The 22,388-nt window shown below is 38.3% G+C and overlaps 1 protein-coding gene across 1 annotated transcript; it reads left to right on the top strand.

Moving 5' to 3' along the window:
* Window positions 1-1,752: 1,752 nt before the first annotated feature.
* LOC131164905 (probable cinnamyl alcohol dehydrogenase 9) lies at window positions 1,753-22,142 on the top strand. The gene is made up of 5 exons (XM_058122450.1): window positions 1,753-2,033; window positions 2,282-2,395; window positions 19,833-20,346; window positions 21,024-21,177; window positions 21,758-22,142. The coding sequence occupies exons 1-5, from the start codon at window positions 1,936-1,938 to the stop codon at window positions 21,955-21,957; spliced, it is 1,080 nt and encodes a 359-aa protein (XP_057978433.1). The 5' UTR covers window positions 1,753-1,935; the 3' UTR covers window positions 21,958-22,142.
* The last annotated feature ends 246 nt before the right edge of the window (window positions 22,143-22,388 follow it).

Raw genomic sequence — 22,388 nt, 5'->3', positions numbered from 1 at the left:
TAATATTTAAACTAGTTAAGGGAGACTTAGTTAAGAGATTACCTAAGACAAAATTTGTCAAAGATCAAATTTGTGAGACTTGTCAATTAGGAAAAAAAGCAAGAATGATCTTTAAGAAGAAGAAAGAAATCTCTACTACTAGGCCACTTCAAATGCTACACTTAGATCTATTTGGTCCAAACCCAATTTAGAGTTTTGGAGGAAAATCATACGCATTCGTCATAGTTGATGAGTATTCAAGATATACATGAGTACTACTCTTAGGTCACAAAGATGAAGAGTGTGGACAGTTTATAAATATGTGCAAGAAAATCCAAAATGAAAAGGGATATACTATCACTACAATTCGAAATGATAGAGGTGGAGAATTTAAAAATCAAGGCATGGAAGACTACTGCAATTCATTAGGAATAGCTCATAATTTTTTGGTTCCTAGAACACCACAACAAAATGGTGTAGTTGAAAGGAAGAATAGGTCTATACAAGAAAATGGCCAAAACTATGCTTAACAAACATAAATTACCTAAGTACTTTTGGGCTGAGGCAGTAAATACTGCCTGCTATGTTCTAAATAGAGTTTTGATTAGACCATCTCTAAATAAGACTCCGTACGAATTGGATTGGGATTAATTTATTATGTTTTATTGTACATTTATACTTGCATGAATCGGGAGTTGTTAATTAACATAAATGATTGAATGATTGATATAGTTACTAAAAAAGTTAATACACAAACTAATTGCAAGTGATCGTATACAATTTAAATTATTATGATAAAAAATAAATTATTAATAAAATTATATTTGAGAATGGCAGATTATCCGTCCATCCGCCATGAATTATCCGACCCGAAACCGCCTAATCTGCCACTTAAACGAGTCGAATATGAATTATGATTTTTTCACCCGATAATTCGCCTTATCCGTCACAAATAAACCGACCCGATCCGCTTTGCCAAGTCTACTCTAGGTCATGTTTGGTTTGTGGAATGGAATGGAATAGGAATAGGAAAGAAATGGAACAAAATGAAAATATGAATGAATAATTAAAAAAAAAGTGATAAATTTAATTTTATAATATACCAAATTTCATTCCATTCCTACTTACCAAAAATGTAATGAATATATAAATGACATTAATGTTTCAAGAAATTGTCTTAAAAATATCACATTGCAAAAGGAGCAAAACAAATTGCTATTGTTTTAAATTTATATTTCTAATACTTGGAAGTAATTTTAAAAATATATTTACAATTTAATAATAATTTTTATGGACTTTTTCAAATGTGAAAAATAGTTTTTTTTTAACTAATGATGTGTACATGTAAACTATCATATTTAAATCAAAATTTCCTTCAATTTACTTTAGTGGAAAAAATTTTATGATTTTTTGAATAACTTTTACAAGTACATCATTATAATAATTTATTTAATTTTACCATAAGCCACATGTTACTAAAAAAGAAAATGAATGATGCTTTAATTACAATCCAAAAAATTAACGTCATAAAAACTACTAATTAATAAGTAAAATAATAACATTATTCATTTGTAAAAATATTTTATTTGTAAATAAAATAATAACGTTATTTAATAAACAGTTTCTTTTTTCATTGAAGTTTTTGGCGCTGCTGTTTTCCGTATAGAAAAGGAAAATGAGTAAAAGGCTATAAAAGAGTGCATTGAATTCTCCCAACTGGCGCCAACTCCACCCCTGACTCTCATCCGCGTCCACCATTAAATTCTGCCATCGGCCACGTAAGGTGTGCATATACGGGAAGGTGCTCCGTGCTCCCCACTCTCTCTATCTCTCTCTCTCTGCTATAATCCAGACGCCGCCACCCACCCACTCACCCACCCACCCACTTTTCTATTTCTCAGAGGCCAAACGAAGCGCCATTTCTCTGTTCCGACACCCCCTCGCCCCCCGACCGCCATGGCCAAATCTCCAGAAACAGAGCATCCTCATAAGGCTTTCGGTTGGGCTGCGAGAGATAACTCTGCCATTCTCTCCCCTTTCCATTTTTCACGCAGGTCTGTCTTTAACACCTCTCTCTCTCTCTCTCTCTCTCTCTCTCTCTCAAATTTTCCTCACTTGGGGTGTTAGTTTAATGTTTACTAGTCCTTTGCAAGTGATATATATATATTTTTATTTGTTTGTCTTTTGAGAAGAAATATTCTCAGTTCCTGTAGTCACGATCTATTTCTCTGCAACGTAACAATGACAGTTCACCACATCATATTTTGGGAGTTATTATTGTTCCCTTTTTTTTTTTGGGCAGGGAAAATGGTGATGAGGATATCACAGTGAAGATCCTTTACTGTGGGGTTTGCCACTCCGACTTGCACTGCGTCAAGAATGAATGGGGGTTCACAAATTACCCAATTGTTCCTGGGTTTGACATGAGTCTCTTCTCCTATACTTTCTGAATTCTCTATGCATGTTGATTGTTGGACCATTCTTAGTTCTTTCTCATGTTACTTGAAGTTCCTACATAGATGGTTGTAGTCTCGTAAAAGAATCCTTGTTAGTTTATTGTTTTGGAACATTAACGTTGTGTGATGAATATTTTTTGTAGCCCAGTTGGATATAAATCTGCTTGTGCAATTAAAAATGCAAAAACTATCTTTTAATAAGATGCACTTTTCGTGGAACTGATTAGGAATCCTTGTCAACTAATTAGTTCGACTAGTGTATGAACTATATATTTTATGCTTGAATAACTGGTACGCACTATAATTGATGATGATGATGATGATGATGATGATATTGGTTTCTTTAATTTTCTTTTTCTTATATATATACATATATATATATATATTTTAAAATAGTGTCATTATATTTTGTTGGGAGCGTGGTTGACAGTATCCGTGAATAATAACATAGACGCAAAATGTAACAAATTCAGTTTTATTTGATACCACTTATTTTAGACCCACCCAATTTAAAATCGAATTGATATAGAGAGAAAGGCAGTAAAGAACAAGCCATACAAATACAACACCGCGAATAATTTTATGTGGAAAATTTTCCAATTTGGAGAGAAAAACCATGGAACAGCAGAAGCAATTCTCTAATTCAAATGAGGAGAATACGTTATACAAAAGAATTCTCAAATTTTTGCTCCACCCTCAAATACAAAATTGGCTAACAAACCTTCAAAATATAAGGAATTCTAAGTTTTTGGGGATGATTGAAATGAAATGGAATGAACCTATTTATAATCAAAATACGAGTACTATAGCAGTACTCTGCGGTATTGTAGTAATAACAATTGCCACCCCTTTTTGACCAAATTTACATCATTGACCACCTTCTTCAATCTTCTCTTCTTTTTTCCTTATTATGATTCTTTTGTCATGAAAACCATAAATCGGTGGTGGACTCTACTTACCTCACAAATCTCCCCCTCACTACCAATTTGAGGATGTTTCTAATCTTTAAGATTTCCTTTCAAAAATTCTAACTTCTATATTTCTCCCCCTCCAGTTCAAGCCTCTCGTTGCTCTTCATTCTTTTTAAGACATTTACAATATTGGCTAAGTTGAAGCAATGGTTGAACTTAGTTCCATTTACTACCTTGGTCAACATATCGGCGGGATTCTCCTTAGTCTATTTTTTGTAGTCGAAACTGTTCATTATTCATTATATCACGAAAAAAATGATACCTAATATCAATGTGCTTAGTTCTAGCATGATAGACTTAATTCTTTGCTAAGTGGATAGCACTTTGATTATCACATTACACCATCACCTTTTCTTGGTGAATTCCCAATTCTGCAATCAAACCATGAATCCAATGACTTCTTTTATTGCATCTCCAGATGCCATATATTTTGCTTCGTAGATAATGAAACCATGGGTTGCAAAGTAGACCTCCAGCTGACTGGTCCCTTTGCCAAAGTAAACAAGTGATATTGTAGTAGATCTTCTATTATCTAGATCACTTGCATAATCTGAATCTACATATCACACAAGAAAGTTATCTAAACTACTAGAATCTTTTTCAAATTTCAAACCAATATTCATGGTACCTTTAAGATACCTCAAAACCCACTTAGCTGCTTCCCAATGCTTTTTACCTAGATTATGCATATGTCTACTAATTACACCAAGAACTTGAGAAATATCAGGTCTAGTACATACCATGAAATACATAAGACTCCCCACCAAACTAGCATATGGTATTCGTTCCATATCTCTTCTTTTTTAATCAGTGCTTGGAGACAGTTTTGCATTGAGCTTAAAATGGAGAGCTAGAGGAGTACTTACTGCTTTTGTATTTTCTTTCATGCCAAATTATTGTAGTACCTTCTTCAAATATTGCTTCTAGGTTAGGTGCACAACACCCTTTTCCTAGTCACGAGTGATTTCCATTACAAGAATTTTTTTGGGTTCATCGATATTTTTCATCTCAAATTTCATCTTCAATTTGGTCTTCAATTCTTCAATCTCTTTTGTACCTTTGGCTGCAATCAACATGTCATCAACATACAAGAACAAATATTTGAAAAAACCATCATTCAATTTCCGAAGATAAACACAATGATCATATTGGCTTCTTATGTAGCCATGGTCTTTCATAAATTGATCAAACTTCTTGTACCATTACCATACAAAGACCTTTTCAACTTGCACACCCAGTTTTCTTTGTCTTTTGCCTTGAAGCTATCTGGTAGCGTCATATAAATTTCTTCTTCAAGATCGCTATGTAAGAAAGTCGTCTTCACATCAAGTTGGACCAAATTCAAATAGAATTGAGCTACCATGGATAGAAAAATTTGAATAGAGGAACGCTTCACGACTAGAGAGAAAATTTCATTATAATCAATTCCCTCCTTTTGAGCATACCCTTTTGCCACCAACTGAGTCTTGAATATGATTTTCTCTTTCTTACTTGGATCTTTCTTCTTGGTAAAGACCCATTTCCAAACAAAATTGCTTTCGTTCCTTTGGGCAACTTTAAAAAGCTCCTAGGCATCATTATTCTGAAGAGATTGCATTTCTTCATTCATGGCTTTATTCCATTGCACAATTTTAGAACATGCAACAACTTCTTTATATGTGTGGAAGGAATATCATCGTCAACTACAAGTAGGGGCGCAGGGCATACACAACCATGTTTGTATACCGCGCTAGCTTCTTAATCTCTCTTCTAGGTCGCCCGGTTGCAATAAACCCTTCTTGCTGTTGTGGCTCTTGTACTGGTTCCTCCTCTTCATCCTCTCCTTCATCATTTTCTTTTGTGACTGGAGGAGTATATTCAGATTAAGGTCTTATAATGGCCTTTCTAATTTCTACATCTTGCAAATTACCTTTGTTAGTCTTTTCCATGGGTGCATCTTCTTTTCTTTTCTTGAGTATTTGACTTTCTTCAATAATGACATCCCTACTAAATATCACCTTTTTCTCTTCTTTACTCCACAATTTGTAACTGTTCACACACTGCTAAAGCCAAGAAAAAATTGCTTCTTTTGCTTGGGGATCAAGCTTACCTTCAGTTACATGGTAATAAGCTGGACAACCAAAAATACGTAAGGAATCATAACCAATAGTAGGTTTTCCAGTCCATAACTCAATGGGTGTTTTTCCTTCACAAGTATCGTGGATGGCAGTCTAGTGATGATATAGCTAGCATATGTAACAGCTTTCACTCAAAACGCCTTACCTAAACTAGCGTTGGATAGCATGCATCTCAACTTTCCCAGCAAAGTGCAATTCATTCTTTCTACTATGCCATTCTGTTGTGGAGTTCCCTTCATGGTGAAATGCCCCTTGATTCCTTCATCTTTGCAAAACTTCTGAAACGGATCAGAGTTGTATTCTCCACCATTGTTTGATCGTAGGCACTTGATCTTTCTTCTTATATGGTTTTCAATCATCTTCTTCCAAGATTAGAACACATTCAAGACTTCATCTTTATGCTTCATGGGATACACCCAAAGTCTTCTAGAGAAGTCATCTACAAAAGTGACAAACCAATTTTTATTGCCTAGTGATGGAGTCTTAGTGGGACCCCACACATCGGTATGTACATAGTCAAGAATGCCTTTTGTTTGGTGGACAGCAGTAACTAACTTCACTCTTGTTTGTTTTCCAAGTACACAATGTACACAGAAATCTAATTTACAAGTTTTGGCACCTTTCAATAAGCCCTATTTTGCCAGCCCTTGCATAGATTTTTCACTAGCATGTCCAAGTTGCATTTGCCAAACCCTTGTAGCATCAGAAGTGTCTCCTTCTGATTTTTCCACGGTGGTGTTGGATCCACCTACAACTCTGCGTCCTTGCAAAAAATATAGGTTATTTCTCCTTGTACCCTTTAGAACAACATGAGCACCTTTAATCACCTTCATAAATCCATTTTCAATGGTGATTTTGATACCTTTGGAATCTAAATAACCTACTAAAGTCAAATTCTTTTTCAAATCATGTACATACCAAATATTTGTAAGCTCTAGAGTTGTTCCATTATGCAGCTCCAATTAGATAGTACCAACTCTTTTTTTTTTTTGGCATTGACGGTCATCTCCCATGAGTACTTTTCCACCATCTACTATTTCAAGACTAGTGAAATAGCTTTTATTGTATGTCATATGGTGGGTGCATTCTGAATCTAGGATCCATTCATTAGGCTCACATTCTGTTTTAGAGATAAGTGCTATGTCTATATCCTCATCAAATTCATCAACTACATTAGCACTTGTTCTAGCACTTGCATTCTGCTTCTCCTTGTGCTTCAAATTTGGGCAGCCCTTCCTCCAATGACCTTTGTTGTGACAAAATCTGCATTCATCTTTTGCAAGGGATCTTCTTCCATTCGAAGAAACTCCTCTTGATTTGGAGCGAGAATTGTTCCTTTTGGATGTTTTGTGGCTTTTGGACCTCCCCTGTACCACCATAGCTTCTGATGCATTTCTTTCAATTTCTTTATCCTTTTTACAGACTTCATGATTCATCAATGCATTTGAGACATCCTTAAAAGAAAGAGTATCTTTCCCATACATTATGGTTGTTACAAAATGCTTATAAGGATCAGGCAAGGAGTTTAGCAAAATAATAGCTTTATCTTCATTTTAATTTCTTCATCTAAATTTAACAAATCAGCCAGTAGTTTGTTCATAATATTCAAATGATCGATCATAGATGTACCTTCCTTGTATTGGAATCAAAAGAGCTTCTTTTTCAAATGCAACCTATTGTGGATGCTCTTCATCATGTATTTGTCTTCCAGCTTTTGCCATAGCATCTTGGCTATGTTTTCTCTTATGATAGCGTACTTGACAACTTTCGCAAGGAACAACCGGATCGTCTTGCAAGCTGTTTGATTCAGTTGCTTCCAGTATACCTTCTTCGTGTCATTAGGTTTATCTTCCAACGTTATGTCCAGTCCTTTTTGATTAAGGACATCCATAACTTTACATTGCCACATTCCAAAGCTATTACTTCCATCAAATTTTTCAATTTCGAACTTGGTGTTTGAAACTGCGACAGTTGTAGCTTTGGAACCACTTGTAGTTCTATCTTCACTTTGCCATTCTAATACCAATTGTTGGGAGCGTGGTTGAATAGTATCCATATACGTGAATAGTAACATATACGTAAATAGTAACAGATAATGTTAAGAATAAAAATGCATTCTAATGTAATTAAAAAAATAATAAGTAAATGTTAATTATATATTAAATTAAATATTTATTTATTGATTTACAAGATATTTTATATTGTTTTACAAAATATTTTATTTTGTTTCTCACTTCTAGTAAACAACCTTGAAGAACTAGTTTCCTTAATTGTTTATTTTATTTTTCTAATATTTTCCTAGCTTCACATGGGGCTTAAAATATTTCATATTTAAGTTATACATAATCCATAAAAACTATATATTTTTTTCCATATAAGTTTATTTAACATTATTTTTATCACACCCCCGAACCCAGAAATGGGACCCGGGGGTGAAAATGTAATCTAACCTGTCCCTGTATCCAATAAAATGTCCAAAGATACAGTACAAAGGATGAGGGTCCGACCCCGTGGGGTTCCCAGGAACCCTAAACACATCCAAACACAACAGAATATACGCAGCTGAAAAGGTCATTCTATATATATACAGTACCATACCAGAGTCTATACAAGAGCAGAACACAGGCTCTATAAAAAACGTACAAACGGGTGTCCAAATACATTTCAAAATGACAATCCACCAAAATACAGTCCTAGCACTTACCAAAGGGCTAACTGCTGTACACCGGCCACTACGCTCCCTACACTAGGATGCTAGTTCTGGTTACTCGAAGGACCTGTAAAAATATACGTAGAATAGGGGTGAGACACCTCTCAGTAAGGAAGAACACAAGTTATATTGGTGTGTGGCATATAAGTGTTATCATGACATCCTAACATGCATAGTTCGATAGTCAAAACAATCAAAACCAGTTCCAGTATTTTCACAAAACAAGCAATACAATTTGGTTTCGTCACACCCTTCGGCTCGAAGCCGGATTGTCTTGTGGTATTTCACACCCTTCTGTAAAAACCAATAATCTGGTGATATTTCACACCCTTCGGCTAACGCCGGAAGGCTAGTGATATTTCACACACTTCGGCAAACGCCGGTGCCCCCGGTAACTTGGCATAGCATTAGTGTTGAACCGGTACAGATCTGGTGTTCGCACACCCTTTGGCTCGAAAATCGGCCAATCTAGTGGTATTGTGCACTCTTCGGTAAAAATCAGATTTTCAAACCTAGAACAATTCGGAACCAGAACAATTCGGAACCCCGTTCCTATTTCACCAAGATACAACATATGTATGCTCATATAACCAAGCAAATCACACCCATTTGGTAATTTAAAATCATGGTTTTCCAAACACATACAGTTTAAATAAGTCAAGGCATGACCATCCCTATAACACAGTATAAATCAACATATACATTTGGTTTTCAACAAAACCAGGGATGCAGCCCGTCATCCCCTTTTTCCCAAAACTGTAATCATGAAAAACCCATAGTTTTCCCCATTAGATCCCCCCAAATGAGTAGCCAAAATTCACACAGGACCGTGAACCACAGTTCTACCGAGTCTGATTTAAAAAATAATCGATATAAACACAGTTCCCCTTACCTTTTCCCCTAATAGCCAATCCCGAACTCCAAGACCCCTAAATAGCGAACCGAGTTCCAAAACCTACAATCAACAATACATAATATACTCACAACATTGTTGCCTACAAAACTACCGGACCATAATTGAAAATCGAGCCTTACCTCGATTTTAAGCTGAAACTCGAAAATCTTTGAAATGGGATTCTGATCCGTAGAACTTGTAGAGATTCATTCCACGACCCTCGTGGTAACTTTAGATTCACGATTCTAGCGACGAATGGCGAGGAAATCTAGAGAGATAGAGAGTAGGGAGAGTTCTAGAGAGAGAAAGAGAGATATTTGAAGTTTTCTTAGTTGAGAAGTAATGAAATTTCTATTTATAGCCCCTTTGACCCGGGCAAAATCGTCGACGAGATGGTGTACTCATCGATGAGGCTCTATAGTCCTCTCATCGACGAGACGGTGGATTCGTCGACTAATCCTGATATCATCGGTTCCCGAAACTCCTCGGCTTCTCCTCGTCGACAAGAGATGCATGGCCTTCGTCGATAAACTCTGGTTTCGTCGACGAAACCTGTTCAAATATCAATTTTACCATTCTCTTATTTATTTAAACCCACTTACCATGGTTCGGGTTCTTACAATCTCCCCTCCTTACAAAAATTTCGTCCTCGAAATTTGCCATCTCTCATTCACAACTCATACACGAAATACATATACACGAAAGCTGTCAACAAGAATATGGCGACTACTACAACGTAGCCCCATCATACCCATACACATATATCCTCACTTATGGCGGAGGAATATCGTGGTTACAAGTACAAGTGTCTCAGGAGTTCACAATACACACACTCCCGACGACTAACCACCTATTACAACCCAAAGTAGGATAACATACAAGTGCTCAAAACAACTGTGGATACTTTCGGCGTATTTTTGTTTCCAATTCCCAAGAAGCTTCCTCAACCTCGTGGTTTTGCCACAATACCTTCACCAACAGTATATCTTTAGTATGAAGCTTCTGAACTTTATGGTCCAGAACTTGAATAGGTATCTCCTCATAGGCTAAAGTATCCCCAATTTCCAACTCATCGTAGTTGATAATATGTGAAGGATCCAACACGTACCTCCTCAACATGGATGCGTGAAACACATCGTGGACCCTCGAAAGTGCTGGAGGTAATGCAATCCTGTAGGCTACCGGACCCACTCGCTTAAGAACCTCGAATAGTCCGATATACCTCGGGCTCAACTTGCCATTCCTCCCAAATCTCATCACCCCTATCATCGGAGCAATACGCAGAAATACCTTACCCCCCCACCTAAAACTCTAAATCACAGCGGAGAACATCTGCATAACTCTTCCGTCGACTCTGAGCGAATCTAATCCTCTCCCGGATCAAACCCACCTTCTCAGATGCCTATTGCACAAGTTCAGGTTTTAACACCTGACGTTCACCAACCTCATCCCAACACAAAGGAGATCGACACCTCCAACCATACAAAGCTTCGAACGGTGCCATCTTGATACTAGACTGGAAGCTGTTATTATAAGCGAACTCTACAAGTGGCATAAACTATATCCAGCTACCACCGAAGTCTAACACACATGCTCGCAACATATCTTCCAAGATTTGTATCGTCCTCTTCGACTATCCATCAGTCTGAGGGTGGAACGCTGCACTGAAAGTAAGCTTCATCCCCAGTGCTTCCCGTAAACTCATCCAGAATCGAGAAGTAAACCTCGGATGTCAATTTGACACAATGGACACCAGTACCCCGTACATTTTCACAATCTCATGCACGTACATATTAGCTAGCCTACTCAAAGGATAGCCAAGTATGAAATGAGCATATTTCGTCAATCTATCCACGATCACCCAAATAGCATTTTGCCTGTGAAGTGCTGGCAGCAATTCGGTAACAAAATCCATGAAAATATGATCTCATTTTTACACCGGAATAGCCAAAGGCTGCAACATCCCTGTCGGCCTCTGATGTTCAGTTTTCACCTGTTGACACGTCAGATACTGCTCCATGAACTAAACAATCTGCCTCTTTATACCAGACCACCAGAAGGTCTCGCGCAAGTCCCGATACATCTTCGTACTACCAGGTTGTACCATAAACAAAGAATGATGCGCTTCCTCCAGAATCGTCTTTCTGATCTCATTGTCGTCCGGAACACATACCTTGGTCCCAAACCTTAGCACACCTCTGTCAGAGATGTTAAATTCTGTAACCAGTCCCTGCTGTACCTTTTTCCTAACCTCTGCCAACTCTACATCACTAGCCTGCACAGCTTTTATATGTTCAAACAAGGTCGGTTGGATCACCAAGCTAGCAATGAAAGCCTGATGATTACCAGTCACTAACTCCATGCCAAGGCTTCCTAGGTCTCGTTTGATATGATGCTGAGCTACCATCATAGATGCAACCGCAGGTCCTGACTTTTGATTCAACGCATCAGCTACCATATTAGCTTTCCCCGGGTGATAACTGATCGTGCAATCGTAGTCTTTAATCAACTCTAGCCACCACCTCTGCCTCATGTTCAACTCTTTCTGCGTGAAGAAATACCTGAGGCTCTTATGATCAGTGAAGATCTTACACTGTACACCATACAAATAGTGTCAGCAGATCTTCAGTGCATATACAACAGCAACCAATTCCAAATCGTGCGTAGGGTAGTTCTTCTCATATTCCTTCAGTTGCTGAGAAGCATAAGCTACTACCTTACCTTGCTGTATAAGAACACATCCCAGGCCTTTCAAAGACGTGTTGCTATAAATCACAAACCCACTATCCCCCGAAGGAATGGTTAACACTGGAGCAGTAACCAGTCGGTGCTTTAATTCCTGAAAACACTGCTCGTAATCACTAGTCTAGTCAAACTGTACTCCTTTCCTGGTCAATCCAGTCAGAGGCCCAGATAGTTTAGAGAACCCCTCAACGAACCGACGATTATAACCTACCAGTCCCAGAAAACTCCGAACCTCCTGCATATTCTTTGGCCTCACCCAGTCGACCATAGCTTCAATCTTGGTAGGATCAACTGATATACCATCTCCAGTTACCACATGACCTAAGAATGCAATCTGACTCAACCAGAATTCACATTTCTTCATCTTAGCATACAACTCCTTCTCCCGCAGAATCTGTAATACTAACCTCAAATGTTTCACGTGCTCTTCCGTACTCTTCGAGTATACCTGAATGTCATCAATGAACACCACCACGAATCGATCCAGGTACTCATGGAAAACCCTGTTCATTAGATCCATGAATACCGCCGGAACATTCTTCAACCCAAATGGCATGACCAAGAACTCATAGTGGTCGTATCTAGTTCGGAAAGCAGTTTTTGTTACATCCTCCACTCTAACCCTCACCTAATGATATCCTGATCGCAAATCGATCTTCGAAAAGACCCGCATCCCCTGCAACTAGTTAAAGAGATCATCTATATGAGGTAAAGGATGGCAATTCTTCATAGTTACCTCATTAATCTCACGGTAATCAATGCACATTCGCATCGACCCGTTCTTCTTCTTCACAAACAATACTTGAGCTCCCCAGGGTGAAATACTAGGTCGAATGAATCCCCTGTCCAGTAATTCCTATAATTGCTCCTTCAACTCTCGAAGTTCTACTGGAGCCATCCGGTATGAAGCTTTAGAGATCGGTGCCTTATTAGGCAGCAACTCTATCACAAACTCCACCTCATGATCCGGAGGTAAACCGGGTAAATCATCTGGAAACACATCCAGGAACTCGCTGACGACCCGAATATCCTCGAGCCTCAACTCATCCCGTGGTAATTCCTTCATACAAGTTAGGTACCCGTAACATTCGGCCAAGAGTAGCATCCTTGCCTACAATGCAGATAGAATCTGTGGCGTCGAACGCACATACGATCCCACGAATTTATATTCCCGCTCCCTAGGAGGTCTAAACACTACTACCTTCCTACGACAGTTGATCACCGCTTAACTGGAGAACAACCAATTCATCCCTAGAATGATATCGAACCCCGACATGTCGTATACCACAAAATTAGCCGGTAGCAGCTTCCCCTGAATTTCCACTGGGCAGTCTACCAACATCTTCCTACATAAAGATATACTCCCAGATGGCGTAGTAACAAATAACACCTCATTCATGTCTTGGGTCTCAACCCCACATCGCCCCACAAAATTCACAAATGTAAAGGAATGGGTTGCACCTGAATCAAACAAAATATAAGCTTTATTTGAAAGTAACAATAAGGTACCTGTCACCACGTTCCCTACATGCTCAGCGTTGGTTGGAGTAAAAGAGTATACTCTAGTCGGAGCTGTATTCGTCTGAACGGTTCCCTGAGGTATCTGATTGCTCCTTCGGTTCACACTAGATGCAGGCACATTTCGCCTTGGTGCATGACAATCACGAAACATGTGACCTGACTGGCCACATTTGTAGCAGTTACATCCAAACGACTGGCACTCACCCTCGTGCCATTTGTGGCATCTGGTACAACGTCCATGAGTCTGGCTCATCTGAGAATCTTGGTGCTCGGTATTCTGATGGTAACCCGAGCGCTTGTTCCTCTTCTTTCGCAATCCTTGACGAGATCCTATCTGAGAACCAGAAGGTATTGTCCTCTTCTTCGATTCCTGATCCACCTCATCCTCTCGAATAGTGGTCTCAATCACCGTGGCTTTATCCACCAATACCGAGAACTCGCGGATCTGAAGCATACCTACTAGTCTATGGATATCCTTCCTTAGACCCTTCTCGAACCTCCGAGTCTTCTCATATTCGCTCGAGATCAGACACGGCGCAAATCGGGACAGCTTTATGTACCGAGTCGCATATCCCTGCATCGTCATACTCCCCTGAGTCAGAGCAGAAAACTCATCTGCCTTCGCATCACGTACAGAAGCCAGGAAGTATCTGTCGAAGAACACTTCCTTGAAATGGTTCCACGTCATCTCCTCAGGACCGACTCTGTGCTTCTCCAGCAGATTCACTGCAGTCCATCATCAACCGCCTCCCCAGATAGCTGGAAGGTGGCATAAAGGACTCGTTGCCTATCCGTGCAGTGTAGGACCTCCAAGATCCTCTCAGTCTTCTCCACCCAATCTTCTGCTACCGTTGGGTCAGGTTCTCCAGAGAACGTCGGAGGATGCATATGTGTGAACCTCTCAATGGTGCACCCCGCATCAACAGAAGAGCGCTCGCATCTCCTCACACTCCGCTCGATCTCCCGTAACACCTGCCTTGTCAAACCTCGAGGCATAGAAGGGGACTTATCACTTGTAGTCTCCTCGAAACCACTTTCCACGTCATTATCCTTGGGCTCCATTCTGTAACACAATAGGAATCTATCAATATCCCTACAACACATACACTTAACACAATATTCTACACTAATCGTGTTAACTACTCCCTGCCAGGTCTAGGTCTGTCCTGTCACCCCAACATGAAATTCATCAATGATCTACCTTGCTTTTACTGGAATCGTCATCCCAGGAAAAACACGGAATACCGTCAACAAATCCTAGTCTAGCAACCAAACAACCCTCAACCAACTCTACCCATATCCAACATCCTATACTCTGGTATGTGCTCACAGCTAAGCCTAACCAAGTCCACAAGACCTAAAAACCTGGTTAGCTCTGATACCAAGCTGTCACACTCCGAACCCGAAAATGAGACCCGGGGGTGAAAATGTAATTTAACATGTCCCTGTATCCGATAAAACATCCAAAGATATAGCACAAATGATGAGGGTCCGACCCCATCCCAGGCACCCTAAACACATACAAACACAACAGAATATATGCAGCGGAAAAGGTCATTTTATATATATATAATACCATACTAGAGTTTATACAAGAGCAGAACACAAGCTCTATCAAAAACGTACAAACGGGTGCCCAAATACATCTCAAAATGGCAACCCATCAAAATAAAGTCCTAGCACTTATCCAAGTGCTAACCGCAATACATTGGCCACTACGCTCCCTACACCAGGACACTAGTTCCGGTTACTTGAAGGACCTGTAAAAATGTATGTACAGTAGGGGTGAGACACCTCTCAGTAAGGAAGAACACAGGTTATATCAGTGTGTGACATATGAGTGTTATCATGAAATCCTAACATGCATAGTTCGATAGTCAAAACAATCAAAACCAGTTCCAGTATTTTTACAAAACAAGCAATACAATTTGGTGTCATCACACCCTTTGGTTCGAAGCCGAACTGTTTGGTGGTATTTCACACCCTTTAGTAAAAATCAGCAATCTGGTGATATTTCACACCCTTCGGCAAACGCCAGTGCCCCTGATAACCTGACATAGCATTAGCATTGAACCGGTGTAGATCTGGTGTTCGCACACCCTTCGGCTCAAAAACCGGCCAATCTAGTGGTATTGCGCACTCTTTGGCAAAAGCCGGATTTTCAAACTTGGAACAATTCAAAACCCCGTTCCTATTTCACAAAGATACAACATATGCATGCTTATGTAACCAAACAAACCACACCCATTTGGTAATCTAAAATCACGGTTTTTCAAACACATACAGTTTAAACAAGTCAAGGCACGACCATTCCTATAACACAGTATAAATCAACATATACATTTGGTTTTTAACAAAACCAAGGATGCAGCCCGGCGTCCTATTTTTCCCAAAACTGTAATCATGAAAAACCCATTGTTTTCCCCGTTAGATCCCCCCAAATGAGTAGCCAAAACACACAGGACCGTAAACCATAGTTCTACCGAGTTCGATTTCAAAAATAACAGATATAAACACAGTTCCTCTTACCTTTTCCTCCAATAGCCAATCCCGAACTCCAAGGCCCCTAAACAGCGAACTGAGTTCCAAAACCTACAATCAACAGTACAAAATATACTCACAACAGTGTTCCCTACAAAAATACTGGATCAGAATTGAAAACAGAGCCTTACCTCGATTTTAAGACGAAACCCGAAAATCTCTGAAATGGGATTCCGATCCGTAGAACTTGTAGAAAATCCTTCCACGATCCTCGTGGTAACTTCAAATTCACAATTCTAGCGACGAACAACGAAGAAATCTAGAGAGATAGAGAGTAGGGAGAGTTCTAGAGAGAGAAAGAGAGATATTTGAAGTTTTCTTAGTTGAGAAGTAATGAAATTTCTATTTATAGCCCCTTTGACCCGGGAAAACTTCTCGACGAGATGGTGTACTCGTCGACGAGGCTCTATAGTTCTCTCATCGACGAGACGGTGGATTCGTCGACGAATCCTGATATCACCGGTTCCCAAAACTCCTCGGCTTCTCCTCGTCGACGAGCCTCTGAACTTCATCGACAAGAGATGCATGGCCTTCGTTGATGAACTTTGGCTTCGTCGACGAAACCTGTTCAAATACCAATTTTACCCTTCTCTTACTTATTTAAACCCACTTACCATGGATTGGGTTCTTACAATTTCCACCTATATACGTATTTTAAATTTATATATTAAAAAAAACAAAAAAAAAAGAATCCGTTTTCCCTACGTATATGCTAACCATTTACTGGAAATTGTCATTAAAAATTGAATCATTTGAAATTTAACTGTGCAAGGGAAAAAAATATCAACACTCTTAAGAAATTGGAAAAACAGATAAAATATTAAAACTCAAGCAACATGGATCCAACAAATGTTAGAACACCAAGTCCACACCACACATTGGCTAGTTATAGATTCCGTCTAACACCCTCCTCGCCTAACTTGATAGTGTCAATGACTTCACCTAAAAACCATTGTAATTGGGATTGCTATTGTCAGAGATGCTGAATCCCTCAATTTGCCCATGCTTAGCACAAACAAAAAATAACTAACATCTCATCAAAATTTTTCATCCCATGATGCCCAAATGAGATGCCTATTTAAAAAATATTTTTTCCTTCCCCAAAAGTAAAACAACTTCCCGTGAAGAGAGAGGGAGAGATTGTGTTAAGGAGAAGCCAACCAAGGATATGGAAAGGAGAATGAAAGAGATGGGCCAGTAGTGTTTAGAGGCTACTATGCATAAGCATCTCTACTTGTGCAACTTGCACATGTTAGAAATTTGTTGTTTGATATTTGAATTGGGAGTGGAAAGGAAGAGTGATATGGGGGAAGATTACTGTAATGATAAAATAATAAAAGAGGGTATTGGGAGGGCACTAATGGGGCAAGTATAGGGTGCTTTGGCTATTAAAAAACAAACCATGTTTTAAGCAGTTATGCAAGTGTTTTATTTATTTTTTTTAAATTTTTTTTTTTTACATTTATATGGTCAACAACTAAGTCTTTTGAAAACAGAGGAGAGACTATAGATGGATAAATTTTTTGGAATTTTAAAAAGCTATGACAAAATGTCCTGAATTGAGTGCTTGTTGAAAGGCTGCAATGATGGGTGCGGAAACGAAGAAATTATATGAAGCAGAAAGAGAGCATTCTAGTGAGATAAAGGTAAAGACTATAAGGAGAGTTTCTAAAGGAGAGTTGAGCATTATGGAAGATACACTTGCTAAGGTGAAGGATATAGCAGGTGATGGAGTTGGCAAAAGGAAAGGAGGCTAAGAAATGGTGAGATTGTGTAGATAACGATATAGTGATGACATCAGAGAGTTTGATTGTGGCTGTGGTTTGCTGCTGGATGAGATTCGAAAACAATATTGATATCTTTCTAATTTCTGTCATGTTCTTGGGGACTAATCATATGTACATCTTGCCCCAATGGAAGGATTGGAGGGGGTTTCTATTTTTGAGAATGATGGTTAGGATAATAAACATTAGTGCAATGATGGAATTTTACTTGCACTAGTGGAGGTGATTTCTAGGGAGGACTTAGAAGCCTAAGATATAATGGATAGATTGGATTTAAATATGTGTGATGCTGGTGGAACTGAATTGCACTTTGATGAGGGTAAGTACAAGCTGAAGAAGGGTCAGAGGGAGCTTGCAAATTTAAAGCGCTTGGTGAATTATGATGGAAAGGGATTGAAATGGGGTATTCTTGGATAGGAGTACTTTTTAGTTATATTTTATATTTTATTTGTTATTTTTTAATTTTATTTATTATTATTATTTTTTGTTTTCTTTTTGTTTTTCATTATTTCAGGTAGACCACTTGCCCCCTTAGGTTCTAACTCCTCTTTCTCAATGTAATATACTTTCTTTTACTGTCTTAAAAAAAAAAAAAAAAAAAAAAAGCTAAGACAAAGGCGAATACCCTTTATAATATTAGAAATTAAGATGAAAAATATGCTAATTTTATGAGAGGTGTAGATTGGGGTTTATCAAATATCCTTCTTTAGTACTGAACCTCCACCAATTATTGTGAAAATCTGTAGATTGGGTTTATTAGAGATATTTTTTGTACTTGAATATGGAATGAAAGAAAAAGGGGGGGGGGGGGGGTGGTTAATCTTGGGCACTCAAATAGTTGTCCTATTGTTGTTATCCCTTCTCCTTCTGACATTATTAATGAAAGAGTATAATACTCTTTGTTCAAGAAACCACTTTATATCCACTGTAATTTGATTAGTAGATTCAATACTTGTCAATATAATGACATTCATTTTTTTTAAGAGAAATAATTTCATCAGCTATTGTCATTAGCCCCTATCTTTTTGCTTTAGTGGTGGATGAACTGTCTAGGAGTATCCAAAATAACGTTCCATGGTGTATGTTGTTTGCAGATGATATTGTCTTGATTGATGAAACTAGGGTTAGAGTCTAATCGAGAATTATTGAGAGAAGGTTTAGAATCTCGAGACTTTAGGATATGTAGAAATAAGACAGAATATATGAAATGTAATTTCAATAATAGTAGGAGGAATATTGGAGATAAAGTTAAACTTGATAATGAAGAAATCAATAGCACTAGTAGATTTTGATACACTGGATCTATTATGCAAGCTGAGGGAGAAATTGAGGATGTAGTGCATAGAGTTAAAGCAAGTTGGGTAAAAGGGAAAAAAATTTATAGGACTACTATAAGACCAGCTGTTTTGTATGGATAAGAATGTTGGACGACTAAGAAACATCATATCCAAGAAGTAAAAGTTGTTGAGATGAGAATGATTAGATGGATGAGTGTGTAATGTTAAAAGATAAATTAAGAAATGAACAAATTTGCAGTAAGTTAGGCATAGATAACATAAGATAGGGACGACTCAGATGGTCTGGCTACTTGTAACTTAGGCCACATAGCGCATCAGTGAAGAAGAGTGAGTTAGTTACTATAAGGCATAGTAGAAGGGGTAGGGGTAGACTTAAAATAACTTGGAATAAGATAGTGAGTAAGGATTTAATAGCCCTGAATTTGTTGAAAGAAATTGCCTATGATCACATGAATTGGTGGAAAATGATTCACGTAGCCAACCCCACCTGGTGAGACTTAAGACTTGGTTTGTTGTTGTTGTTGTATCATCCATTGTCATTAATAGTATGCATTTCTGCATCCATGTTACTCGTGAAAAGAGATTTGGTATGTTAATGTATGTATGCTTATGCCCAATTTGAGGTTTGGTTTGCCTAATTTTTTGTCCTTAGTTGTGCCAAAATTTCGTTGAAATATTTGATTATCTTATTGGCCTGAAATTAATAAGCTAGTTTAGTCATTTTGGGACGAGGATTGTTTCAATTGAAATGCATGCCACATGAGTGCATATTGAAGGAATCTAAATTGACCATATGCATGGATCTTCTTGTGCAGACATGAAATTGTTGGTCTTGTGACTAAAACTGGGAGTAATGTGGTGAGGTTCAAAGTTGGTGATCGAGTTGGGGTGGGGGTCATTGTGGGCTCCTGCAAGGCCTGTGAGAGCTGTCAACAGGACTTGGAGAATTACTGCCCCTATGTGACATTCACCTACAACTCCCATGATCGGGATGGGTCTAAGACTTATGGTGGTTATTCTGATATCATAGTTGTTGACCAGCGATACGTTCTCCTTTTTCCTGAGAATCTACCCTCTGATGCTGGTGCGCCACTGCTGTGCGCTGGGATCACAGTGTACAGCCCTATGAAATATTATGGAATGACTGAACCAGGCAGGCATTTGGGAGTGGCTGGACTTGGCGGGCTTGGTCATGTAGCCGTAAAGTTTGGCAAAGCCTTTGGATTGAAAGTTACTGTCATTAGTTCCTCCCCAAAGAAAGAGTCTGAGGCAATCAACAACCTTGGTGCTGATTTGTTCCTTGTTACTAGTGATCAAGCAAAAATGAAGGTATTAATTTGATTGAAAAAATAAGTGATAGTTGGAGAGTTGGTTTTTTCGCACCTCTCTTTTGACCTTAGGTGATGTGTCATATATATATACCAATTAAAAACTTTTTTATTCTAATCATTCTGTCCATTGTTGGTCTGATGCATTGATGGACATGGACCTAAAATGGATAGTCCAGTAATTGTTGAAAATAGTGGTAGCTATTTTGAAGCATGGCATTCAACCTACTGACTTCCTCTTAGTTAAGTACGCCCACCCTGTACCTGCATTCTTGTAGAGCCAGACTGCCCATTTTAACTGATATTCAGATAGGATGAGCTGCCCCCTGCATTTTACATCTTACATGCATTTCTTTTCCTAGCTCAAGTCAATGCCACATCTTGCCTTCTTTTATTTCCTTATGGCACCGTTTGGTCTTTGGAATCAACCAACATTCCAGGAATATTCATTGATGCTTAGGTACTTCCACATATATCACATATGCTGGAAATTTTTATCCACTATTTAAATTCAAGATTGCTGCTATAAGCTGGGCATCTTGTTGAGCTATTTGCCAATGCAAGCAATACAATAATTTATTAAGTAGCATACACCAGATACTTGAAACTTGACTGCTTATTAATTATGAAGTTTTTTATTTTCTTGTTTACTTAATTTTTTGGGGTGATGTTGTTTAGGCAGCTCTAGGTACTATGGACTTCATCATTGACACAGTATCTGCAGTTCACCCCCTGGCTCCGCTACTTGGTCTTCTGAAACTGAACGGCAAGCTGGTCACTGTCGGTTTACCTGAGAAGCCCCTAGAGTTGCCAATCTTCCCTTTAGTTATGGGTAAGCCACTTAATGGATAAATGATAATTTGACATGTCATCTTTTGTTGGGATGTTCTATTTGGAAGTCTAAAAGAAAGGATGGAGAAATGTGTTTACAATTTAGGATAGCTGCAGAAGGAACATTGCAGAACATTTTAAGTTCCTTTCAGTCTCTGTCCATCAGGTTTTGATTTTATCTTTAAATATTATTTTGATTTATTTTTCCTACTTCAACTCGGAGACATAAGTTATTTCTTTCTGTCTCAAAGAATGATAGACATGGTAACTTCGACTCTGAAATCCAAAATACTTCCAACTTCCAAATTGTGGAGGTTAAAGCATTGCACTTCTGGCAGGTTTCCTTCATTTGATTTCATTGCAGTGCGTCTGTTAAATTTTGCAAGGACTTGAAAATTTCAATGAATGTTGATGCGACAAAGCAATCTTATTAGTGTTGTGGGTAGTGGATGTCTGAGAAAGAAACCTTTTTCCTGATTTTGAATTGCTTATTGGCAAAATCTTTGTGGGTTTGCGTTTGTAGTAACTTGACAATGCCTTATGATTCACTTATGTTTTTTTTTTTTCTGTGACATTTACAGGAAGGAAGCTTGTTGGGGGGAGTGATATTGGAGGAATTAAAGAGACGCAGGAGATGCTGGACTTCTGTGCAAAACACAATATTACTGCAGACGTTGAGGTGGTTCGGTTGGACTACATCAACCAGGCTTTTGAGAGACTTTCAAAGTCTGATGTTAAGTATCGATTTGTGATTGATGTGGCCAAATCGTTGCAGCAGTAGGTATGGTCCATGCCCTCTAGCATTGAGGCCCTCTCGGACAAAATTATTTTTAAAATTCGATTTCAATAGTTGTAATGGAGGTTGATGTTCATTTCATTATTCACATTTAGGTATATGCTGATTTTCATCAACTATTTTGACATATGAATCATGGATTAATAATTAATAGATTCAGTTGGATAAAATATTTCTATAATAGTCCTCCAAACACTGTCTTGTTTTAAGTATGTATGTATAAATAAATGAAGTGGGTATTACGTTTTTGAAAAAGAAATTGTTGTTAAAACAAGACAGTGTTTTGAGGAATTGGGTGTAATCTAGTGGAGCATTTTGATATTTATGTGCGAGGATAGGGGAGCAATTTGATATTTATGTATGATGAGAGAAGATACTTGAAGTTGGCACTATTAAGATGAGTGCAAGAATGTCTG

The sequence above is a fragment of the Malania oleifera genome, chromosome 1 (genome assembly GCF_029873635.1).
Source record: "Malania oleifera isolate guangnan ecotype guangnan chromosome 1, ASM2987363v1, whole genome shotgun sequence".
Taxonomy (NCBI): Eukaryota; Viridiplantae; Streptophyta; class Magnoliopsida; order Santalales; family Ximeniaceae; genus Malania; species Malania oleifera.
Note: the sequence above shows the minus strand (reverse complement) of the source record. Positions and strands in the feature narration are given on the sequence as shown.